Raw genomic sequence first — 20,230 nt, forward strand, 5'->3', positions numbered from 1 at the left:
ATGAACTCACCCAGGCTGGTAAAGGGTCAAGTGCACAAATTATACACACACAGCCCACAAATAAACATGTTAAATGACTATTCTAAGTGAAAGTGACAATACTCGTAATGTGACCTCCGCATTTAACCCATCTCAGTGAGCAATGAACACAAGCACACCCAGAGAAGTGGGCAGCTATTGGACACCACCCGGGAGCGATAAGGGGAAACGTGCCTTGCCAGCCATGAGACGCAAACTGGTAACCTTCGGGTTACAAGCCCAACTTCCTTTCAGGTGATGGACAACTATTGAACATTTCATCCCTACTGTGTCGCTTACATTTAATCTAAAACATTTTGTTAATCTGTGTTTTCTGTGAATCAAACCCATGGCACAAAAATGAAATCTTTCTTTTAAATGTATTAATGTTTATTTATTTTCCAAAAACAAAAACCTTAAGTTTAAACCCTGAAAGGCTCTCAAGCCCCACCCAGTAACACAATTATCCAATGTTGATATTTAGTCTTTACTGCAGGGGGTGGTGGACTGAGGACCCTGTGGATATGAAGCCGAGTTTGGGCTCGACCACATGAAGTACAAGCCAAAGCCCCGCAAGAACAAATTCAGACAGATGGACGGTGAATACTGCAGACAATAATGCTGTTTCTCCCAAATGACATCTCTCTCTCACAACACACACACATATATATATACACACACATGTACACGCACACACATATATATGAACATACATGCACACACAGACACGCACGCACGCACAGTAAAATCTGTAGGTTCCTGAGCTGATATGCAACAATACAAAAATGTACATTCAAGCAGCGCATTAATAGCTTTCAGAGTAACAGCAATAATATATGCAAGTGTCTATAGGTCCTTGAAATGCAAAAATTGCTTATTGATTTGTTTGCGATTATGCGTCATTATATCTGGCAAATATCTTCTATACAGTAAAATCTATACATTCAGATCTTCTTAGAAACATTCATTATCTCTTAATTACTACAAATCAAAACTCCACTTAAAGACAGGAGTACTGACAAAATACAGTATGACATGCACTGTGATAGGCATATAGATAACATGTACATTCATATACAGTGCAGCATATTTACAATACAACACAACGTCCCATTAGAAAGCAAAATAAAATAAAAACGTTTGAAAGGTGCAGGCAACTTCTCCACTTTGAGAACAAGTACACTCAAATATTAAACTTCACTTGATGTTTTCTACACATTAGGGATAGGATTGCAATAAACCTCTTTAGGTTTGATAAACCTCCCTCCCATTTATAAGATTTGGCAATCATTTCTAAGTAAACTTGGCATGAAAAACACCCAAGTTTTGTTTAGAGTTGAACACCTAACTTTGTTTGATCTTGCACAATGCAAGTTTGTTATTACTGTGTTTGGCAGCTATCTCTGTTGATCGAAAGTACTACCATTAACAAAAACTGTACACATTCCTCTCAGCAACAAATATAAATAGTCTTTATAGTTGTGACGCAAGTCCATAATACCATATTTAAAACAAAAGAATGCATAAAGCATATTGATTTTGTGTTACACTGTGTTAACTGATAAATCTACAGTATCACATCTCAGATCCATACGGTACATGAAATAATATCTCCAGCACCTCTACTGTACAAAATAGGTAAAGGCAGTAGCACGGTCCACTTTATGTGTGTATGCAAGGGTCTGCGTACAGCACACATAACGCAATTTGTCATTAGAAGAGTGCGCAGCGCCAGATTTTTCAAACCGTGCGCATGTGGTAAATGTGCTGTATTTTGTCGCAATGCGCATGCGACGAACGTCTGCATACACGTACGAGTCAAATAAACCATGCTTTGCAAGGATGTGCGTTCACGTAAAAAAAACGGACTATACTGCGAACTTAACTGTGGATACATAAAGCTGTTAAAGCGATAGTTCACCCAAAAATGAAAATTCTGTTATCGTTTACTCGGCCTAATGTTTTTACAAACCTGTATACATTTCTTTGTTCTGATGAACACAAATGAAGATAAACTGAGAAATGTTTGGACCTTATTCACTTCTATAGTAAGAAAAAATACTATGGAAGTAAATGGGGTCCACGAACGGTTTGGTTACAAACATTCTCAAACATTTTTCCTTTGTGTTCATCAGAACAACGAAATTTATGCAGGTTTGTAACAACATGAGTAAATGATGACAGAATTTTCATTTTTGGATAAACTATCCCTTTAAGTTTCCTTCTTACAGTATCAGAGGTAAACCGAATAACAACAAAATCTGCAGATCACTAAAAAAATATTTCAGCTATATCTGAATGGTAATGGGGAATTTGCGCAACAAACTTCCGTATTCTGCAAAACATGTCACATCGCTTCTGGTTCAGTTTTTTGTAGGCTTAATTTTTATTTAACATCAATGAAGCTACCAAAGACAAGCATAACAGCTAGGGCTGCCTAATGCTTAGGCACGACTATTCGTTTGCAGAATAAAAGTTTTTGTTTACATAATTATTATTATTATACAAAGTACATCAAAGTATATTATGTATATATAAATACAAACAAACACTTTTTAAGGAAAAATATATTCATATAATAAATATTTATATATTATATAAATTATATATAAATCTACAAATGTTTATACACATTCAAATATTTCTTAAATATATACATGCATGTGTGTGCATTTATATACACATAATTCTTATACACACATTACACACATTTTAGTATGTAAAAAAAACTTTTATTCTGCAAAAAAATCGTCAGGCAGCTCTAATAACAGCTGTCCATTGCATCTGCCAATTGATATTTAAAGTTTTATTTATTAAGTATTATAATTTTTCTTCTCACTCACATTTTGATAAAAAAATTGAATAAAATGCCACAAATAAAAACAACTAGCTACGTTAGCTGAATAACTTAAGATATTGTCATCATCGGTTAATACTGCGAACATTTTCTCCATAAAAGGATGCAATGAGACTTAAGTCATATACAGGGCCTGAAGTTAACTTTTTTGACCACCAGCCACTGTGGCAGGTGGATTTAGAAATCCACCTGCCACAGAGACTTTTTACCAGCCAGTTTTTTTTTTTGCCTGAATAGTGAATTATAACACTGTCTTTATTGTATGAATGAAAAATAATTTTTTTCAGAGCTACAAACGTGAATTTCTCTTTGTCTTAGGTTGTTTGATTAACATTAATGACACAGACTTAAGTAGGTTAATTGAGGTTACTGTCTCTTTAAGACCAGCACAGACTGGTTTTTGACTCTCTATACATACACTTAAGACATAAAGAAATGTTTTATTAGAAAATGAATACTGTTGAGTTCATTTTGTTTATATGTGCCCTGTCAAGAGCAGAAAGATTTTATGTATGCATGCTTTTAGGAACGTCTCTCCGATGTGCCCTATTGAGTCCCCTTAAACCCGCGCACGCACACAGAGACAGAGAGGGCACAAACTGCGCACATAAACGCCGCACATACGTTGTTTTTCATTACTATATTCGCAAAATGTATGTTAATGTACTACAGTATAAGGCATAGTAGCGCAACTCTCTCTAAAGTATACACATCAAGAGTTCTGATCCGTCACAGCAGCACTACACATCTGTGCAACTGCGATTGTACAGTAGTCTATGTCAGCATTGCATTCTCATCCCATCTCACCAACAATTTAATACTTACTCGCACATCCAAACGTAGTCCGAGAAGTGCCTCATCTTCTTTCCAATCACATGAACGTTGCGAAACAGCAGTCGCATCATCTCAATGAATCACTCAATTTGCATCAGTGATATGCGCAGGTTGATAAGAAATGAGCGGGTGCCGGTTACGAGTCATCCAAAAATATTTTAATGATATTCAGGCCGCGGTCAGTCGGTCGAGTTTAAAAACTACTTTGAACAATTGTGGGCGGGTTAGTTGAAAATGTCGGTCGGGAGTGGGTTGTTTCTACAATGACCCGCGCATCACTGATTCGCATTGGCTACCCGCCAATGTGGCTGGTAGATTGACAGTGTTACCCGCCAATTGCAAAATCCACCCGCATTTGGCGCGTGGTCGGGTGTTAATTTCATGCCCTGGTCATATATCTTAGTCTAAAAATATAATAATTTTATTGCCCTAAATGGGAATGCTTTAAAGGGGACATTTCACAAGACTTTTTTAAGATGTAAAATAAGTTTTTGATATCCCTAGAGTAGTTTTAGCTAAAAATACCATATAGATAATTTATATCTTTATATATTAAAATGTGCCATTTTGGCGTGTGTCATTTAAAATGCAAATGAGCTGATGAAATGCAAACACTAATCGCCAGTCGGTTGAAATCGAAATTGAATTGAACTGTCAATTATTTTCTCTTTCTTTTTCTCTTTGCATTAAATGGTTGGATAGTTGCAGATTAAGGGGCGGTATTATTATTATTATAATAAGATCCCCTTCTGACATCACAAGGGGAGCCAAATTTCAATTACCTATTTTTTCACATGCTTGCAGAAAATAGTTTACTAAAACTACATTACTGGGTTGATCTTTTTTAGTAGCACTGATGACCCAACTGTAGCACATAAACATGGAAAAAGTAAGATTTTAATGATATGGCCCCTTTAAATTGGCTTATTTTTGCGATGTGAAAGAGTAAAAAACTATATATAAATAGTAATATCCAGACAGATACGGATATGTTTTCAATACGCAGTATATGGATTGGCTGGCCAAATATATTTGGTAAAGCGAGCTCAAAAAGATGCTTCAGCATCTAAAATGACAAAATTTTATATTTAGTTGCTGTAAAAAAACCAACACTGTATGTGCATTTACTATTAAGAAACAGATTGCTTGGTTTTTTTGTGACTACCAGTAACCACACGTATGTCGCAGAGACATTTGTGAAAGAGTGTTTCATCTGGAGAGTGTCACAACAGCATCTGCTAAATATATATAACATTTTAGTGAATTACAGCAGATGAACAAATGCTATCTTTCAGATCAAATAAATACAGAATAAAAATCTTTGAGATGTACGTGTGTGCGCATATTTTTGCTTTTTGAGTGGGTTAGGGTTAAGGAAAAGTGTAGCAAGTTTCTTATCTAATTCATCAGTTGTTCTGAACTAGAAAAGTCAATGCACGAAACAATTATAAAACCTTTAGTAAGTGAAGGATGATAATCCTGGCTCAGACTGGCATCCAAGAAAACCTCACAAGCTAAAAGGTGGACCAATTAAGATCCGACGTGTCCAGAAAGTCTGCCGAAAATAAGCTAGAGGGGGCGTGTCCGTTCAGGTTCATCATCCCTGGCCCCTCCCCTCCAACACCACCCATTCCAAAGTCTAGCCAATCCATACTGTCAGGAATGGAGTCTGACACCGAGTGACTAGTGAAACTCAGGTCACACGTATCCATTGGCGAACAAGGGTGGTCGAGGATACTCGGTGTGCTGAGCATTTGGTTGTGGAGATCCACGATTAGCGTCATGGGTCCTCCGGGCTCCACACCCAGCAATGGTTTGCCAGTAGTGCTTTCCAGGAAATCTTCAAGACGGCCGCTTCCCGTCTCACGGTTGGTGTGGGTATTAGATGGAGGTTGAGGTTCTAAAATCCAAGTTTTGAGGGGCAGATCAGAGGGAGGGGTGGTGACTGTGATAGGAAAGGGGCTTAATGAAAGAGGCGTATTTGGGCGGAGCCGTTCGAGAACGGGATCAGGGGTGGATTTGAAATTTTCTGATATGTCTGGAGGATTTAGGAAAACAGTCTTTGGATCAATAAAAACGTATGTACGCAAAAAATTTAAATAAATAAAGCAAGACACGCTTACCTCCACGCTGAATTAGGATGTCAAACAGGTCATCAACCTGCTGGTTACAGCCATTTTCCTGAAAGTAGACCAATGGAGAAGCAACAATCAGGATCGTAAATAATCACCAGAAATATTTAGTACAAATAATGACAAGACAACTGATCCTAAATCAGCCCCACTAACGATGCAATATGGTCATAAAAACAAGTACAAAAACAACAGTTTGTGGAAATTTTGGAGACGCTACCTGGTGACCAATGGGACTGGGAGAACACAAACTGGAGGTCGGAGAAGAGAGCAAAGGTCGCTGGTCCTGACACATCATTTCCTGACGAACAGAAATGGACGCACATTAAAGGGAGGAAGTGACACATAACATGCCCAAAAACAAAGAGAGATTTCATGAACTTGCCACTGAACTGAACAACCAGTATGTCAAATGAAAATAAAAGCTTAAGATGTTACCACAAACATGCTTTGCTCTTTTCATTTCTATGCATATAAATCTGTGCAATACAGAACCGCAGTTCTGATCAGAATTCATGTCTTGTATGACAAATTTGTGTTAAGCATCAGGAAGAATTTCTTGATGTGCCTTGCTATCTACCATCTGCATAGGCAGCTACTTTCTTATGCAACATCCTGAAAAGAAACCTCATAAGCAGACCCAGACAAAATCTTTTCTTGCATTTTCTCTGTTGTTGTAGTGATAAAATCACTAAAAATACAACTGCACAACAAATTTAAATCTGGTAAATGTGTGAAGTGGAGTACAGACCGCTACACTTTTACAGTCAGCTAAAAGCTTTATCAAATTAGCCGAAATGTTTTATAAACAAACAAGCTTACACTGTGTGAACCAATCGGACGGTTAGCAGGTGTTGCTGTATGTGGGAATGCATTTGGCGGATGATTTTATCCAAAGTGCAGGAAACCAAACCTCTGAAGTGTTAACACAATGCTCTACCAATTGAGCTACAGGAAAAGACGTCTAATGCACACAGGATCACTTGACGCGCAGAACACATATTTTTACATACATGCTCCCTCGAAAAAAGAAGTCACCAACCGCCACTGAAGTTAAGTTTGGCTAGAAGTGGGTTACTCACAGCCAGACTTAAAACCATTAAAAGCCCTTACATTGTTGTTGTTGTTGTTGTTTGGAGATGTTGGTCTGGTGTTGGTTGTTGAATCCATTGGAGAAATGGAGGTCTGGAAATTGGATGACGTTGAGATGGATGCAGAGTTTGACATTTTGTAATTGTATGTCACTTTAAGATCTGGCTTTAGTGCCTGTGAACGTAAAAACATGCATCTCAATTAGTCTCCGTGTTAATGGGCTAATAGCTCATGCTTTAGCTCAACTGACAGTGATTAGCAATTAGCATTTTTATCAACGGTGTTTAAAAGCCTCATAATCACTCCAATGAGCAAGTAATGATACACATCGTTCCTTCATATTGAAGGCCTTATTTTTAAACTATATGCCAACGTACAGCACAAAGACAGCACAGCAAAAGTAATCGACAAACCTTTTTGATTGGCTGCTTCAAAATGACGGTTTGTATGGGCCGTTCGGATTGGTTATTGTTATTAGGCAATTCAGCGACTGATTGGCTGGGTGGCCTGATAGGTGTGGACTGTAGTCTCTGAAAATGACATTAATATAAGTCAGTGCATAAAAATATTTGTTTTACACCCTACTGAAAAAAAAAGATCAGTAGCTGGTTTTAGCTGGTTTAGGGGCCATTCACATTTCGCGTCTTTTGCGCGCTCAAGTTTGTTATTTTAAATGTAGGCGCGCGGCATGCGCGCTCATAATGGATGCGACCCGGTTGGGGCACACATGCAGTGCCACACGCTTGTTTTTTCCAGACACATCCGCATGGCGTTAAAAACATTTTAACTTTCAGTTGCCACAAACGCAACGCAGGTCATGTGACAAGAACCAACCGGCAATTGTGTTTTCCACGCAGTTTAGATGCGAAATGTGAATCGCTCCTTAAGGTGGCAGTAGCTGGTTTAAGCTAATTCTCCCAGCCTGACCAGCTAAGTCCAGCTTAAAAAGTGACCAACACACAGCTCGACCAGCTTTTTACACCAGCTAAATCCAAGCTGAGAGACCAGCCTAAACCGGCTTATGCTGGTCTTACCTGGATTTTTCAGAAGTGTAAGCTTAAATGTTAAAACAAATATTACCTGAAGCGTGATATGATTGGTCGTTTTGCTCTTGGGTTGGCCTCGGGTTGGGGTCTCTGTGTTTTGATTTGACAGAGTTAGCAGGAACTGGTTGCCATTGCTGTCCATCACAATTGTGGGGGCGGAGTTAGATTTAGGTACATCCAATGTGACTGCAGAAACGTGACTTGACTGCTGGTTAGTGTCAGACTGAGACACCTGCTTTAAAAAAAGATAAATGTTTAAATATTTAATCACAAGACTTGACCTTACATGTTGTGAATCGGTTTTAAATGGGTTTTTATGAATAATGCAAATAATGAATGCTAGTCAACACTGACTTGTTTTTGCAGATGCGGTTTGGCCTGCATCTGGTTGGGATGTTTGTTTGTTTTCCTCTTCCTCTGATGCGCTTGTTGCTGCAGGTTACGCTGATTCTGTTGCATTACTAGCTGTTGCTGCCGATCCTGCTCCAACCTCTGCTGCAGCAGCTGCGCTTGCATCTGCGTCTCCGCTGCCTGCGGGAGGGCCTGAGGCTCTGTGGCCATCTCACTCTCTTCATGCACCTCTATGACCTCTTCTTTCACAGCGGCTGTGACCATCTCTATACTGACATCAGCAGATTCCTCTTTCACTCGGACCGGTTTGCCCTCCAGCTGTGAGCGGAGAGACTCCACCAGCTGCTGCTTCTGCAACAGCATGCGCGTGAGCTGCTGAATGCGCCGGTCCTTCTCCTGCAGCATCCGGTCCTTGTCTACAGGGGGCGCTGTAGTGGATGCCAGACAACAGGAGGACCGGGGTGCCTGGCTGTTGGGCTCCTCCTTAATGCGGACTGTTGTTGTGAAAGGGGAAGAGGGCTGCAAGGTGAGCTGGGTAAGAGGAGACGTCACCTGTAAGGAGCAGAGTTCAAATTATTTAAGTACTTACATAAAATACATTTTCTGGATTCAAAAAATAAATATAGACATTTACCATTTCACCAAAAGCATCCCCATTACAGCTCATTTCATCTGGACTCATCCCAGCCAATGAGCGCTCAGAGTGAGTGGGCGAAACGGGAGGGGAGGAGCTAGTGCTGCCAAACGGCATCATCTGCGGAGCTGTCGCCCTAGTCCTGCCCTGTTCTGCAGTGGCAGCCAATGGGATCGAAAAAGCCACCGTATTGCCATCCGTTGATTGCCGAGGGGAAGAGGCCCCTCCTACGGCAGGGACGTTGCCTGAGGGTGGGCCTGGTTGCTGTTGTGTTGTGTTGCTGCTTGAAAATGTTGGCATATTTCCACCGTTTTGTTCCTCAAAGTTCTTCAGCCGTTCGATAAGGTCATTTTTGGTTCCAGATACGGTCAAGCCACGCAGTTTCAGCTCCTGCTTCAGCTCTGCCACCTACAGGAGATGCGAAGAACGACATCAGTTCATTGATTAATGAATTTTCTTAAATTACAGTATTTACAATAACAGTAGCGGACAATAATAAATAATCACAGCTCATCACCTTAAGCTCATCCAAGTTGGGAGGCAGAGGCCCAAATTTTGCGGTAAGGTGGAAAGTAGTGGATGTTAATTGAGGGGGCGGGGCATTCCTGGATGGTGAAGAGCCATTGGCTGAAGAAGGCTGTTGGTCAGCTGGAGGCCTAAATGTATTAATCATATCATTTAAAACAAAGAAACAGCAAAAATATGATTTAAAGTGAAAGAAAAAAACACTTATTGAATTCAATTCCTATTGACTTTTCTTTTGATTTCTTGAATAAGTCATGCAAGATTAACTAGTAAACAGGTATATAGACGTGGATTTTACTTGGGCGGTGCCGGTAGGATGGTAGGGTAGTTGTAGTTTTGCTGCTGTTGGTTGATGATCTGCAGCTGAAGGAAGAGTTGCTGCTGATAGAGGAGTTTGGCGTAGGAGGAGTCGAGCATTGGTGGAGGATCACGCTCGGCCTTCTGATCCGGAGGAACGTACTGGTGGTATTTCAGCTTCTTTACCTTTGGCTTATTGTCCTTAACCTTTTTAGTGCGCTGAATAGGCCGTTCGTTTGACGCTTTACCACCCTAAGAGAGAAAAATAAAGACAGCGATTCAGACTGATGATGCAGCAACATGCTAGTTTAAATGGAAGCCTCCATTAACAAAAACAGGAAATACACTATTTCAAAGACCAATAAATATATTTACATTTAAACTCAAAGGGGTGGTGGAGGGGAGACAGGGTTTAGATTAATCAAGAACTAGGACATTTCACACATACCTTACAAACAAACATACCTTACACAAAAAAAATACTGTTGTGCATCTAGACAAAACAATTGCACTGATATATGTTAAGATACTGTATCAGTTCAAGATGTTTTTAAATTAAAGGAATATTCCACTTTCATAAACATCTTGGATGATATGAAGAATCTTTTAATTTCTTTCTTTGTTCAGTCAAGAAGAAATTAAGGTAATTCCAGGTTTTTTCTCGATATAGTGGACCGCAAAAATGTACAGTACGGTTTTAATGCAGTTTAAAATAGCAGTTTCAATGCTGCTTCAAAATGCTCTAAACTATCCCAACTGAGGCATAAGGGTCCTATCTAGCGAAACAATTGTCATTTTCGCCAAAAAAAAAGGACTTTAAACCATAACTATTTGTCTTGCACTAGCTATGTGACGCGTCAGTGTGACTTTACATTATTATGTAATCACGTCAAAAAGGTCACGTATGAGGTATGCAAAACTACCCGACAGTGTTTACAAGTGTGGACGAAGAGGACTGTTTCGAAGTTGTTGTATGTGGAATGATAGTAATAAATGTCTTTGTGTCAGTTTATTGTTTAAAATGGTCCGCATATGTAATGTGTGACCTTTCGGCGTGATTACATAAAGCATAACGTCCCGCTGTCGCATCACACGGCAATTGCAAGATGAGAAGTTATGGTTTAAAAGTACACATTTAAATTTTTTTTGGTGAATATAATGATCGTTTTGTTATCTAAGACCCTTATGCCTCGTTTGGGAACGTTTAGAGCCCTTTGAAGCAGCATTGAAAGGTCCACTATATGGAGAAAAATTCTGGAATGTTTACCTCAAAAAATAACAAATAAAAAACCTTAATTTCTTATCGGCTGAACAAAAAGAAAGACCCCCATGTCATCCAAGATGTTTATGTGAATAAATTATCGGGATTTTTTAAATAAAAGTGGAGTATTTCTTTAAAGGAACACGTCAACTTTTGGGGATTTTAGCTTATTCATCGTATCCCCCAGAGTTAGATAAGTCCATACATACCCTTTTCATCTCCGTATGTCCCGTAACTCTGTCTGATGCACCCACCGCTAGCCTAGCTTAGCACAAAGACTGGAAGTAAATGGCTCCAGCTAGCATACTTCTCCCAATAAGTGACAAAATAACGCCAACATTTTCCTATTTATATGTTGTGATATGTACAGGTATAGTCAAAGCGTGTACAAATAACAAGGTCATGGGAGACACTCCGCCCAAGTAGCAGTGCTTCGCTTTCTGAGAATATACAGTACTGTGCAAGTGTCTTAAGCCACCATGCCAGAATTAGATTTGTTGTTTTTGCAATGTTATAGTAATCATATATAATTGTTTCTCAGTCTCTTTAATAACAGAATACAACCAGAAAATCCATGAAATGTGTATATAGTATTAAAAACTGCATAAAAATGTAAACTGATGTGTCCAGTTTTGAGGGTAAACTCCCATTCCACTTGAGCAATAGCTGGAAACTACAGAATCCCTTAAACCGAAATAAAATTAAACCCTAATTTCTGATTTTAAAGAAATTAGTCTTTTTACTTCATTCTGCTCAAAAACGCTCAAGATGTGTTAAGTGCCCAGAGAGGTCACACTGAACACAGACGATGCCTAAAGACGACATTTAGTCCTGAAAATTGAGTTTTTTATTTTTCTGTACATATTTACTGTATTTTCTGTTTATATCTTAATAAAATAGATTGAAAAATAAATATGGATGTACATTAAAACTTCTTAAACAACAAGTCTGGTGGTGGTGGCCTAACACTTTTGCACAGTACTGTAGTTTCCAGTATGTATATGGTTAAAAGATGGCTGTCTCTCATACCACCTTGTTATTTCAAAACACATAAATAGGAAAATGTTGGCATTACTTTGTCACTTATTGGGAGCAGTATGCTAGCTGGAGCCATTTACTTCCAGTCTTTGTGCTAAGCTAGGCTAGCGGTGGGTGTGTCAGACAGAGATACGGTACGGACAGAGATGAAAAGGGTATGTATGGACTTATCTAACTCTGGGGGATACGATGAATGAGCTAAAATCCCAAAAGTTCCCTTTAAGGCATCTCAAACATGCATTTTAGTCTGGGACTAGGATAAGCCATGTCTGGCAAACTGCCCCATTGTGACTAATAGTGCAATAAAGTAATACATTTTATCAGTATATGCATTGCCGGAGTAAAATACCTTTCCCACTACCTTTCCATGCTTAACATTATGGTCTACTAGATGACAAATAAGTAATTAAGCAAATCACAGTCTGAGTAATGATACAGTGTCAAATCCAGTCACAAGGCAGCAAGTTTCCCCTATCAATACTTGACCTTGGAAAGTTCACATCATGAATGTTTTGGCATCACCATTGAGTCACATTTTAAAGAAATCTTTTATAATTGTATAATGAACAACAATGCTAAATTCTATGCTCCTGTACTCAAACAAAGGTATTGTGCCAAATAAATCATTTAAATGTCACATCTTTATAACAGTCTCTGCCAAGCCTACATTACTTTCTGACTGATTCATAAAACAATTCGAGCTGAAATGTCTTGAGCGCACTGTTGAGATCAGACTGAAATGATCGATGACCGTGTTAAAAATATATTTCAGCCTTTATGACTAAAATAGACACTGACTGTAGATACGTAAATGCGGACAGTCATGTGTTAAAGCTATAAGTCACATTTTTGGACCCAGTTTTTGGACTGTGGAGAAGGTTTTCACAGTACATCAATTTCTTTGATCTTTTTATGACACACGATAAATTAAATACAGAGTTATTTGAAGTTTCGATTTTACTTTGCAAAAAAGCTTTCTGTGCGTTACTCGGACAGCATAAAGCTTCAAAATAGTAGTTGCAGCTTTTACGAAACAGGTCAAAACGATCTCTCACCTTTTGCAATGCAGAAGCTTGCTTTTGGCCTGTTGTACCATTGGCCAGTTTCTGCTGGGGGGCGGGGCCAGCTGTGTTTGGCAGTGGAGGCGGAGGAGGAGCGGGCGGGACCTAAAAGAGAAATTGGAAAAGCTGGTGAAATCAGGGAACTTCATTATCTTTGGTACGCTAAACACGCTCAAACTACATTACGAGAAAGTAAGCGTGCGTGTCCATACGTGACTAAAGAACCAAAACACAAATGTGTGGAGATGATGAAGTGCGAGTGCACACCCACTGTATGTTTGTAAGCGCGTGGGGAAGTTTAATGAGCCGAGTGAAGCCGGTTTGCCCGCTGAAGATAATTCACAACTCTAGAGAGCTGAGTGGGCATAAAAAGCTACGCTGAACATCAAAGCGGGCGCGTGTGTGTAGTATGTTGATGATAGATTATTATTTCAATAACATTAAGAATTTACTGCAGCTGCAACAACTCATCCAGGTTCTGACCTCATTTTCTGTAAAAAAAAAAAAAATGCATGTGTTGGAGCCACCGAGTTTGGTTACGTCCCAATTCGCACACCTATACCATGTACTAACATGAACTTGATTGGTGCCATAACATTATAGACCCCTTTGCGTCCTGCTAAATTCATTACCTTTAAATGAATAATTAAAATTTTCCCCTTAAAATTAAAAAAGGGTTACGATCGGTTAAGAGAAACGTCACACAGATGCACACTTTCAATTAAAGGAGTAGTCCACTTTTAAGTTGGGGTCCATTGACTTGTCATAGTAGGAAAAAAAATACTATGGTAAGTCAATGGGCCCCATCTATAAAGTGGACTACTCCTTTAATAAATCTGTATGAAAAAATTGTAGCATGCTTTCACTTACTTAACAGATTATTATGGTTCATGGCACACAAATTTTTAGCGTAGAGATGCTAAATATGCGAATGTACCTGTATGAGAATGTGCACGCACCTTTTTGGGTGTGGTTTCACTGGCAGGTATCGCAGGTGGAGACGATAAGTGGGTGGAGCCAGGAGGAGGAGAGTCTTGACAGACTATTTGGTCAGGCGAGAACGCATCACTGCTTTCCTCGTCGAACGATGAGCTCTCGACTTTTGGAAACTGGGTATCTGATGTGATGAAGAAGAGAGAAAAAAGAAACAAAAATCACTGTTAGGTTAATCCAGTTAAATAAACACAGTTTACAAGGAACTTGCATACTTGCCGTTACAATGCCCGGGTGTTGCAACGGGTTGTTACTGATTGCAAGGTGGTTGCTTACCAAAAAGGCCAGTTTTTTATTTGTTTTATCATCCACTATAAAAAACGCTGAATTTTGATTGTTTTAAAACCATAGACTCTAAAAAAATATGGACGTAGTGTCCAAGACGTCACCCATAGGTTTGTGAAGACCTTTTTTGAAGCCATTAGTTGTCAGGGCCTGCTTGGTGCCGTCTCGCGGATAAATTCATCACAATACTTCCACAATACTTTTTTTTCCTACTATGGAAGTCACTATCTGCTGTGTGTTTACCATCATTTCTCAAAATATCTTCTTTTGTGTTCATCAGAAAAAAGAAATTCATACAGGTTTAGAACAACACAGAATTTTTATTTTTAATGGTGAACTATCCCTTTAAGAGACTAGAAGTAAACAAATATTTTAAGCCGGTCTCATTCGCTCTAATGTTTATACGGCATCACACATTGCAGCAGAGTTCATCATCTCAGCCCTCTATAAAGTGGCGGATACAAACGCGAATGTAAATTTCCCTCTAATTAATTTAACTCTGTGTTTGACGCGCACCAATCTCATTACCATAACTCTGCATGTAATTAACATCCAATGCGCCTGCTGCAGGAACGCAATATAGATATGAAGATGAATAACGCTAAGCGCTAACAGCGAGCTCTGGTGTGCCTGTGTGACTTTTAAGTGAGAAAAAGAAAAGGATCTAAATAAAGCATTTAGTGCGGGGAATATAAATGCAGACTTGGGAACATCAGCCAATTGCTAAAACGGAGCTTAAAGATAAAGGTGAAAAGATAAAGATGGTGACTGCTGAATGGATTTGGATGGGGCTTTAGTGGAGACGAAAAGGTTAAGTATTAAGAAGTTCAATGAGTGAAACGACTTAAAGTTCAGCTAGACTTTTCCTTAACTTTTGCTCTGGTGTGGTATAGGCAGTAGACCCTACTTGTTTCAGACATCCCACTTCTTCCAGATATTGAGAGGGGCTCCCTGATGCCCACAAATGATGATGTAAAATATCCCAGAAATCAATTATTTAAATACGTGCGAGTTAGAGAGGTCATGTTCGAATAATTTTGTACAAGGTCTCAGACGTAGAAGATTGATATAGCGAGCAACAAGACGAAGCAAGAAAGTGACAGACAGCGAATCGTGATTGGTCTCTCTTGATAACAAGACAAATCAGTATATCAATACTGTACTTCATTTTCACTGTATTGACTGTAGTACAAAAACAGAAAAAATACAGATCATGAGCCCCATTGACTGTCATAGTAAGAAAAAGAATACTGTGGTAGTAAATGGGGCTCTTTGAGTGTGGCGTAAGGGCCCAAACATTTTTGGCACTACTGTATTTACAGTAAAATGATTTAGTACCTATGATGGCTTGTTTGAGGCTGCTGTGTACTGGAAGGATGTTTTTGTGAATGAGCTCCATTGGTCCGGGCCGCTGGGAGATTTTATCATTCAGGTCATCGGCCAGACGGGCACGTTTTAGCAGAAGTTGCTTGGCTTGAAGAGAGGGCTCAGCCGATGTCTCTGTATACATACATTAATTTATGATCTGTGATCATTTATGTATAATACATAATATAATATTATATACAGAGACAACTATAAGCAGATCATGTATGAGGTGTGTAAAAAAATGCTGGGTTATTTTCAAGCCAGCGTTGGGTCAAAAAGGGACGAGCCCAACCTGTTGGGTTGTAATTTAACTCAAAATGCTGGGTTGTTTTTACTTATTGGGTTATCAAATATAAACATTTTCGAAGTAAATTTAAGCCAATGATTGGGTTTTTCCCTTTTTGACCCAACGCTGGGTTAAAAAAATAACCCAGAGTTTTTAGTATGTAGTAACACTCACCTTCTAAAATGTGCATCCTGACCAGCTCAGATCTTTCTGGACGACTGCGAATCTTTCTCTTCAGGTAGTCCTCAGTCTACAATTATTAAAGAAATAGAAAGATAAGCTTTTACCTTTTTAATAAATTAAGAAAATAGATTTTAAAAATGCAATGCATCTTACCCTGGCTCGCTCTAAACTTCGTCTTTGTTCGTGAAAGGAAGCAGAACTTTTCAGTGCTGAAGGTAAAAGAGATATGAAAAAGACTATTAAAATAAATAGCATACTTCCTCTGCAATAAAACTGTTATTAAAGTGTGAAGGAAAACATTTGTGACCCTGGACCGTCATTACGGTCATTTTTTTTTAAAATTGAGATTTATACATCATCTGAAAGCTAATAAATAAAATAAATAAGGTTTCCATTGATGTATGGTTTTTTAGGATAGTACAACATTTAGCCGAGATACACCTACAGTATTTTTAAGACCATAATACGCTCCGGAGTATAAGTCGCATAAGTCAAAAATGCGTTTTAAAGAGGAAAAACATATATAATCTTCACTTAATATCCTAATGATTTTTGGCATAATAAAGTTAAAAATGTACTGTTGCCTATTGCTCCAAATAAACCCATGTTACTTATGACTGGTTTTGTGGTCCAGGGTCACATTTGTCAGTCACTTAGAGAAATCACAAATAGCTTACGTAGAGCAGATTACAGGAAACATTTATGTGTGTACAAAGACAATTCATAGCCTTTTCTGATCAGGAGAAAATGTTATTTTTGTGTAACTGAAGTAAAGCTTATAGTTGTGAAACAGTACAAGGAAATAAGATAAATGTAAAGATAAATATGATGATTAAGAAGAATCAAAGAAAAAATCCTGCATGTACCCGGAACAACATATACAAGAGCAATATAACATTGTGATGATGCATGTACACGTGCAATAGGGCTGCACAATGTATTGTTTCAGCATCGTCATCGCAATGTGCGCCTCTGCAATAGTTTCATCGCAGAACATTTATTTCAAAAGGAAATCTATTTCGGATGCCTTTGCAAGTGTTACACTACTGTATATAAGAAGAATGGTTTCAAACGGAAAAACCATGACGAATGTAACTAAATTATCTAAAATAAAATCTGTGAGCTATTCAGAAATGCAAAGCAGAAGTTAAATGCTTTCAAACAAAGCTTTATGTCATCTGGTGAAATCATCCAGTTTTGCTCATAATCGCAAATAACATCGCAGAAATACAAAACAGCCCCCCATACCGTGCAGGCCCAACGCGCAATACATCTAAAAATAATACTGTGCTAAACACATCTGAAGCAGACCGTGTTTAATCCACCAGGTTCACAGTCTAAACAATCTGAAATGTGTCTGTGCTGGCTACATATTTAATAAAACCCTAAAACAAAACTTTTCCTCGTCCTGGTTATCATAGATGCTACGTTATAACTGTAGAGATAAGTGTTATAACACGGTGTTGAAATACAGAGAGGCCTGCATATAAAAGCTAAAGAGAAAGTTGCTATTTATTAAGAGGCTTGTAGGTCATATTAGTTCATGCTGCCCACAGCAGAGCATGGCTCCTTTCACATCATTGCTCACATACACACACACCAAAACCAAATATGCCCCATAACCTTTAGCATCAAAACACAAAAGCCATCAGCCTCAAGAAATGTATGTGTGCAAGGGTTCAGTGCGAAACCACTTTGTGTGTGAGAACCGTCCCATCATAATTTCAAGCTCTCAGACTCCCCCAAACATCAAAAGTTACTTATATATATATATATATATATATGTATATATATGTATATGTATATATATGTATATATGTATATATATATGTATATATGTATATATATATATATGTATATATATATATATATATATATATATATATGTATATATGTATATATATATATATATGTATATATATATATATGTATATATATGTATATGTATATATATGTATATATATGTATATATGTATATATATGTATATATATGTATATATGTATATATGTATATATATGTATATATGTATATGTATATATATATATGTATATGTATATATATGTATATATATATATATATATATATATGTATATGTATATATATGTATATATATATATATATATGTATATGTATATATATATATATATATATATATATATATATATATATATATATGTATATGTATATATATGTATATACACATATATATATATGTATATACACATATATATATATATATATATATGTATATGTATATATATATATATATGTATATATATATATATATATATATGTATATATATATATATATATATATATGTATATATATATATATATATATATATATGTATATATATATATATATATATATATATGTATATATATATATATATATATATATATATATTATATATATAGGAATAATTGATGACGTGCCATTGAATTATTCGAAAATAATGCACACCCGTTGGGTTTTTAAAATTCTTTTGAAGTCAATTATTCTGCTTAGTCCACAGTTACCACAGACATTGCTAAGACATTGCTCGGTGGTTATTTTAAGACATTTGACAGGACATGGTATGTGTTTATCGAATAAAGGTCCCGTACACACTGCATATTAATTTGGTTGTCACTTCACCTTTTAATGCTTAATCCTGTTCTGTACACACACAGTTCAGTTATTTATGGGACTCACAACCGCATTCTACAAGCGAATTAACTCCCGCAAAATGCAGGTAGTGACAACCGAATTTACAAAAACTCTGCCCAGTGTGTACAAAACCTTCGAACTGAACAACTAGTAGTTAATCAAGTGTTTAAACGTTCATCATAAACAGGACAGAAGAGTATGCGCGGTTCAGAAAATGACAGAGGCAAAAGCGTTTGCTGACTAGTGTTGCCAGATCTTGCACTAAAAAAAACAGCGAACAAGAAAGATCCAATAATAAACCGAAATAAATCTAAATGCTTTACCTCGAAGATCAAAATATTGGGACCGGCACCCTCACACTTTATTAACACAAAAACTTGATCGCTTCATGAGCCAAAAGCCATAAGCGGTTAAGCGTCAAAACGGTATTTACGTACAAAAAAGACGTGGACCTGTCAACACTGTGACTGCAAGACCGCGCGCTTCGCGCTGTGAAGCAGCCTCACAAAAGCGTTAAATACACAACGCCAAGACGGAGGTTTATTGCAAAACACAATGCTGTTATTATTTTGGTCAAAGCTGTGAGTGATAAGCACGCGAGACGGCACAACGTTGCTATGGTTATTTCTGTGTCAATCATCACATTTTCGGGAGTGAGTCTTGTTCTGTACAGACATGAAACAAACATTTAGGGGATTCACTCCAGCATTTTAATGCGGTTGTCACTCCCGAAAGTTTGCAGTGTGTACGAGACCAATAATGCATACCCATAGAGCATTTTTCAACCAAATCAAAATAAAGCTTTCAACAGCCCTAAGGTATAAAATCATATAACTGGTTTAGGGGTGGTTTCCCAGACAGGGATTAGCTTAAGCCAGGACAAGGCCATAGTTTAAATAGAGAATATAACTAGTTTGAACAAACATGCCTTGATAAAAACATTACTGGTGTGCATTTTGAGGTAAAACAAAGAGCACTGATGCATTTTAAGATATGTCAGTTTAAGTTGTTTTTAGTTTGGACAACTCTTACATTTATTTTAGTCTATGACTAGTCTAATCCCTATTCAGGAAACCGCCCCATATTGTTTAGATTTGGTTCAGAATAACAATGTGCTCGGTGTGAAATGGGCTATAGGTACTGTAGGGGTGAGCGGGGCAAAAACTAACGCAGGGTTAGTTGTAACACGGACTGTTTACATAGTTGCACAAGGTTGAGCGTTTTGTTTTTCCGGTATTTTTTTCATGCTGCAAAAAGACGATCTCCCGCAAATTATTGGAAATGTATAATGTTTTTCCAGAGAGTTATTGATGAACAA

At 37.7% G+C, this 20,230-nt stretch overlaps 1 protein-coding gene across 5 annotated transcripts in view; it reads right to left on the bottom strand.

Annotated features, from left to right (window-relative positions):
• Positions 1 to 397: 397 nt before the first annotated feature.
• mrtfaa (myocardin related transcription factor Aa) overlaps positions 398 to 20,230 on the bottom strand; it is a 45,328-nt gene continuing 25,495 nt past the window's right edge. For 3 of the 5 annotated variants that reach the window (XM_065252834.2, XM_065252837.2, XM_065252841.2), the window contains 15 exons: positions 16,415 to 16,470; positions 16,253 to 16,328; positions 15,763 to 15,924; positions 14,106 to 14,263; positions 13,141 to 13,251; positions 9,788 to 10,038; positions 9,482 to 9,620; positions 8,965 to 9,372; positions 8,334 to 8,882; positions 8,014 to 8,214; positions 7,347 to 7,463; positions 6,955 to 7,107; positions 6,062 to 6,142; positions 5,833 to 5,890; positions 398 to 5,747 (listed from right to left, as the gene is read on the bottom strand). In XM_065252834.2, coding sequence (XP_065108906.1) covers positions 5,224 to 5,747; positions 5,833 to 5,890; positions 6,062 to 6,142; positions 6,955 to 7,107; positions 7,347 to 7,463; positions 8,014 to 8,214; positions 8,334 to 8,882; positions 8,965 to 9,372; positions 9,482 to 9,620; positions 9,788 to 10,038; positions 13,141 to 13,251; positions 14,106 to 14,263; positions 15,763 to 15,924; positions 16,253 to 16,328; positions 16,415 to 16,470 — 3,044 coding nt within the window. In that variant the 3' untranslated portion in view covers positions 398 to 5,223. The remainder of the gene's footprint in view (positions 5,748 to 5,832; positions 5,891 to 6,061; positions 6,143 to 6,954; positions 7,108 to 7,346; positions 7,464 to 8,013; positions 8,215 to 8,333; positions 8,883 to 8,964; positions 9,373 to 9,481; positions 9,621 to 9,787; positions 10,039 to 13,140; positions 13,252 to 14,105; positions 14,264 to 15,762; positions 15,925 to 16,252; positions 16,329 to 16,414; positions 16,471 to 20,230) is intronic. The other 2 variants (XM_065252836.2, XM_065252840.2) reach the window with 2 other exon arrangements.

This window comes from Paramisgurnus dabryanus, chromosome 3, assembly GCF_030506205.2.
Source record: "Paramisgurnus dabryanus chromosome 3, PD_genome_1.1, whole genome shotgun sequence".
NCBI classification, from domain to species: Eukaryota; Metazoa; Chordata; class Actinopteri; order Cypriniformes; family Cobitidae; genus Paramisgurnus; species Paramisgurnus dabryanus.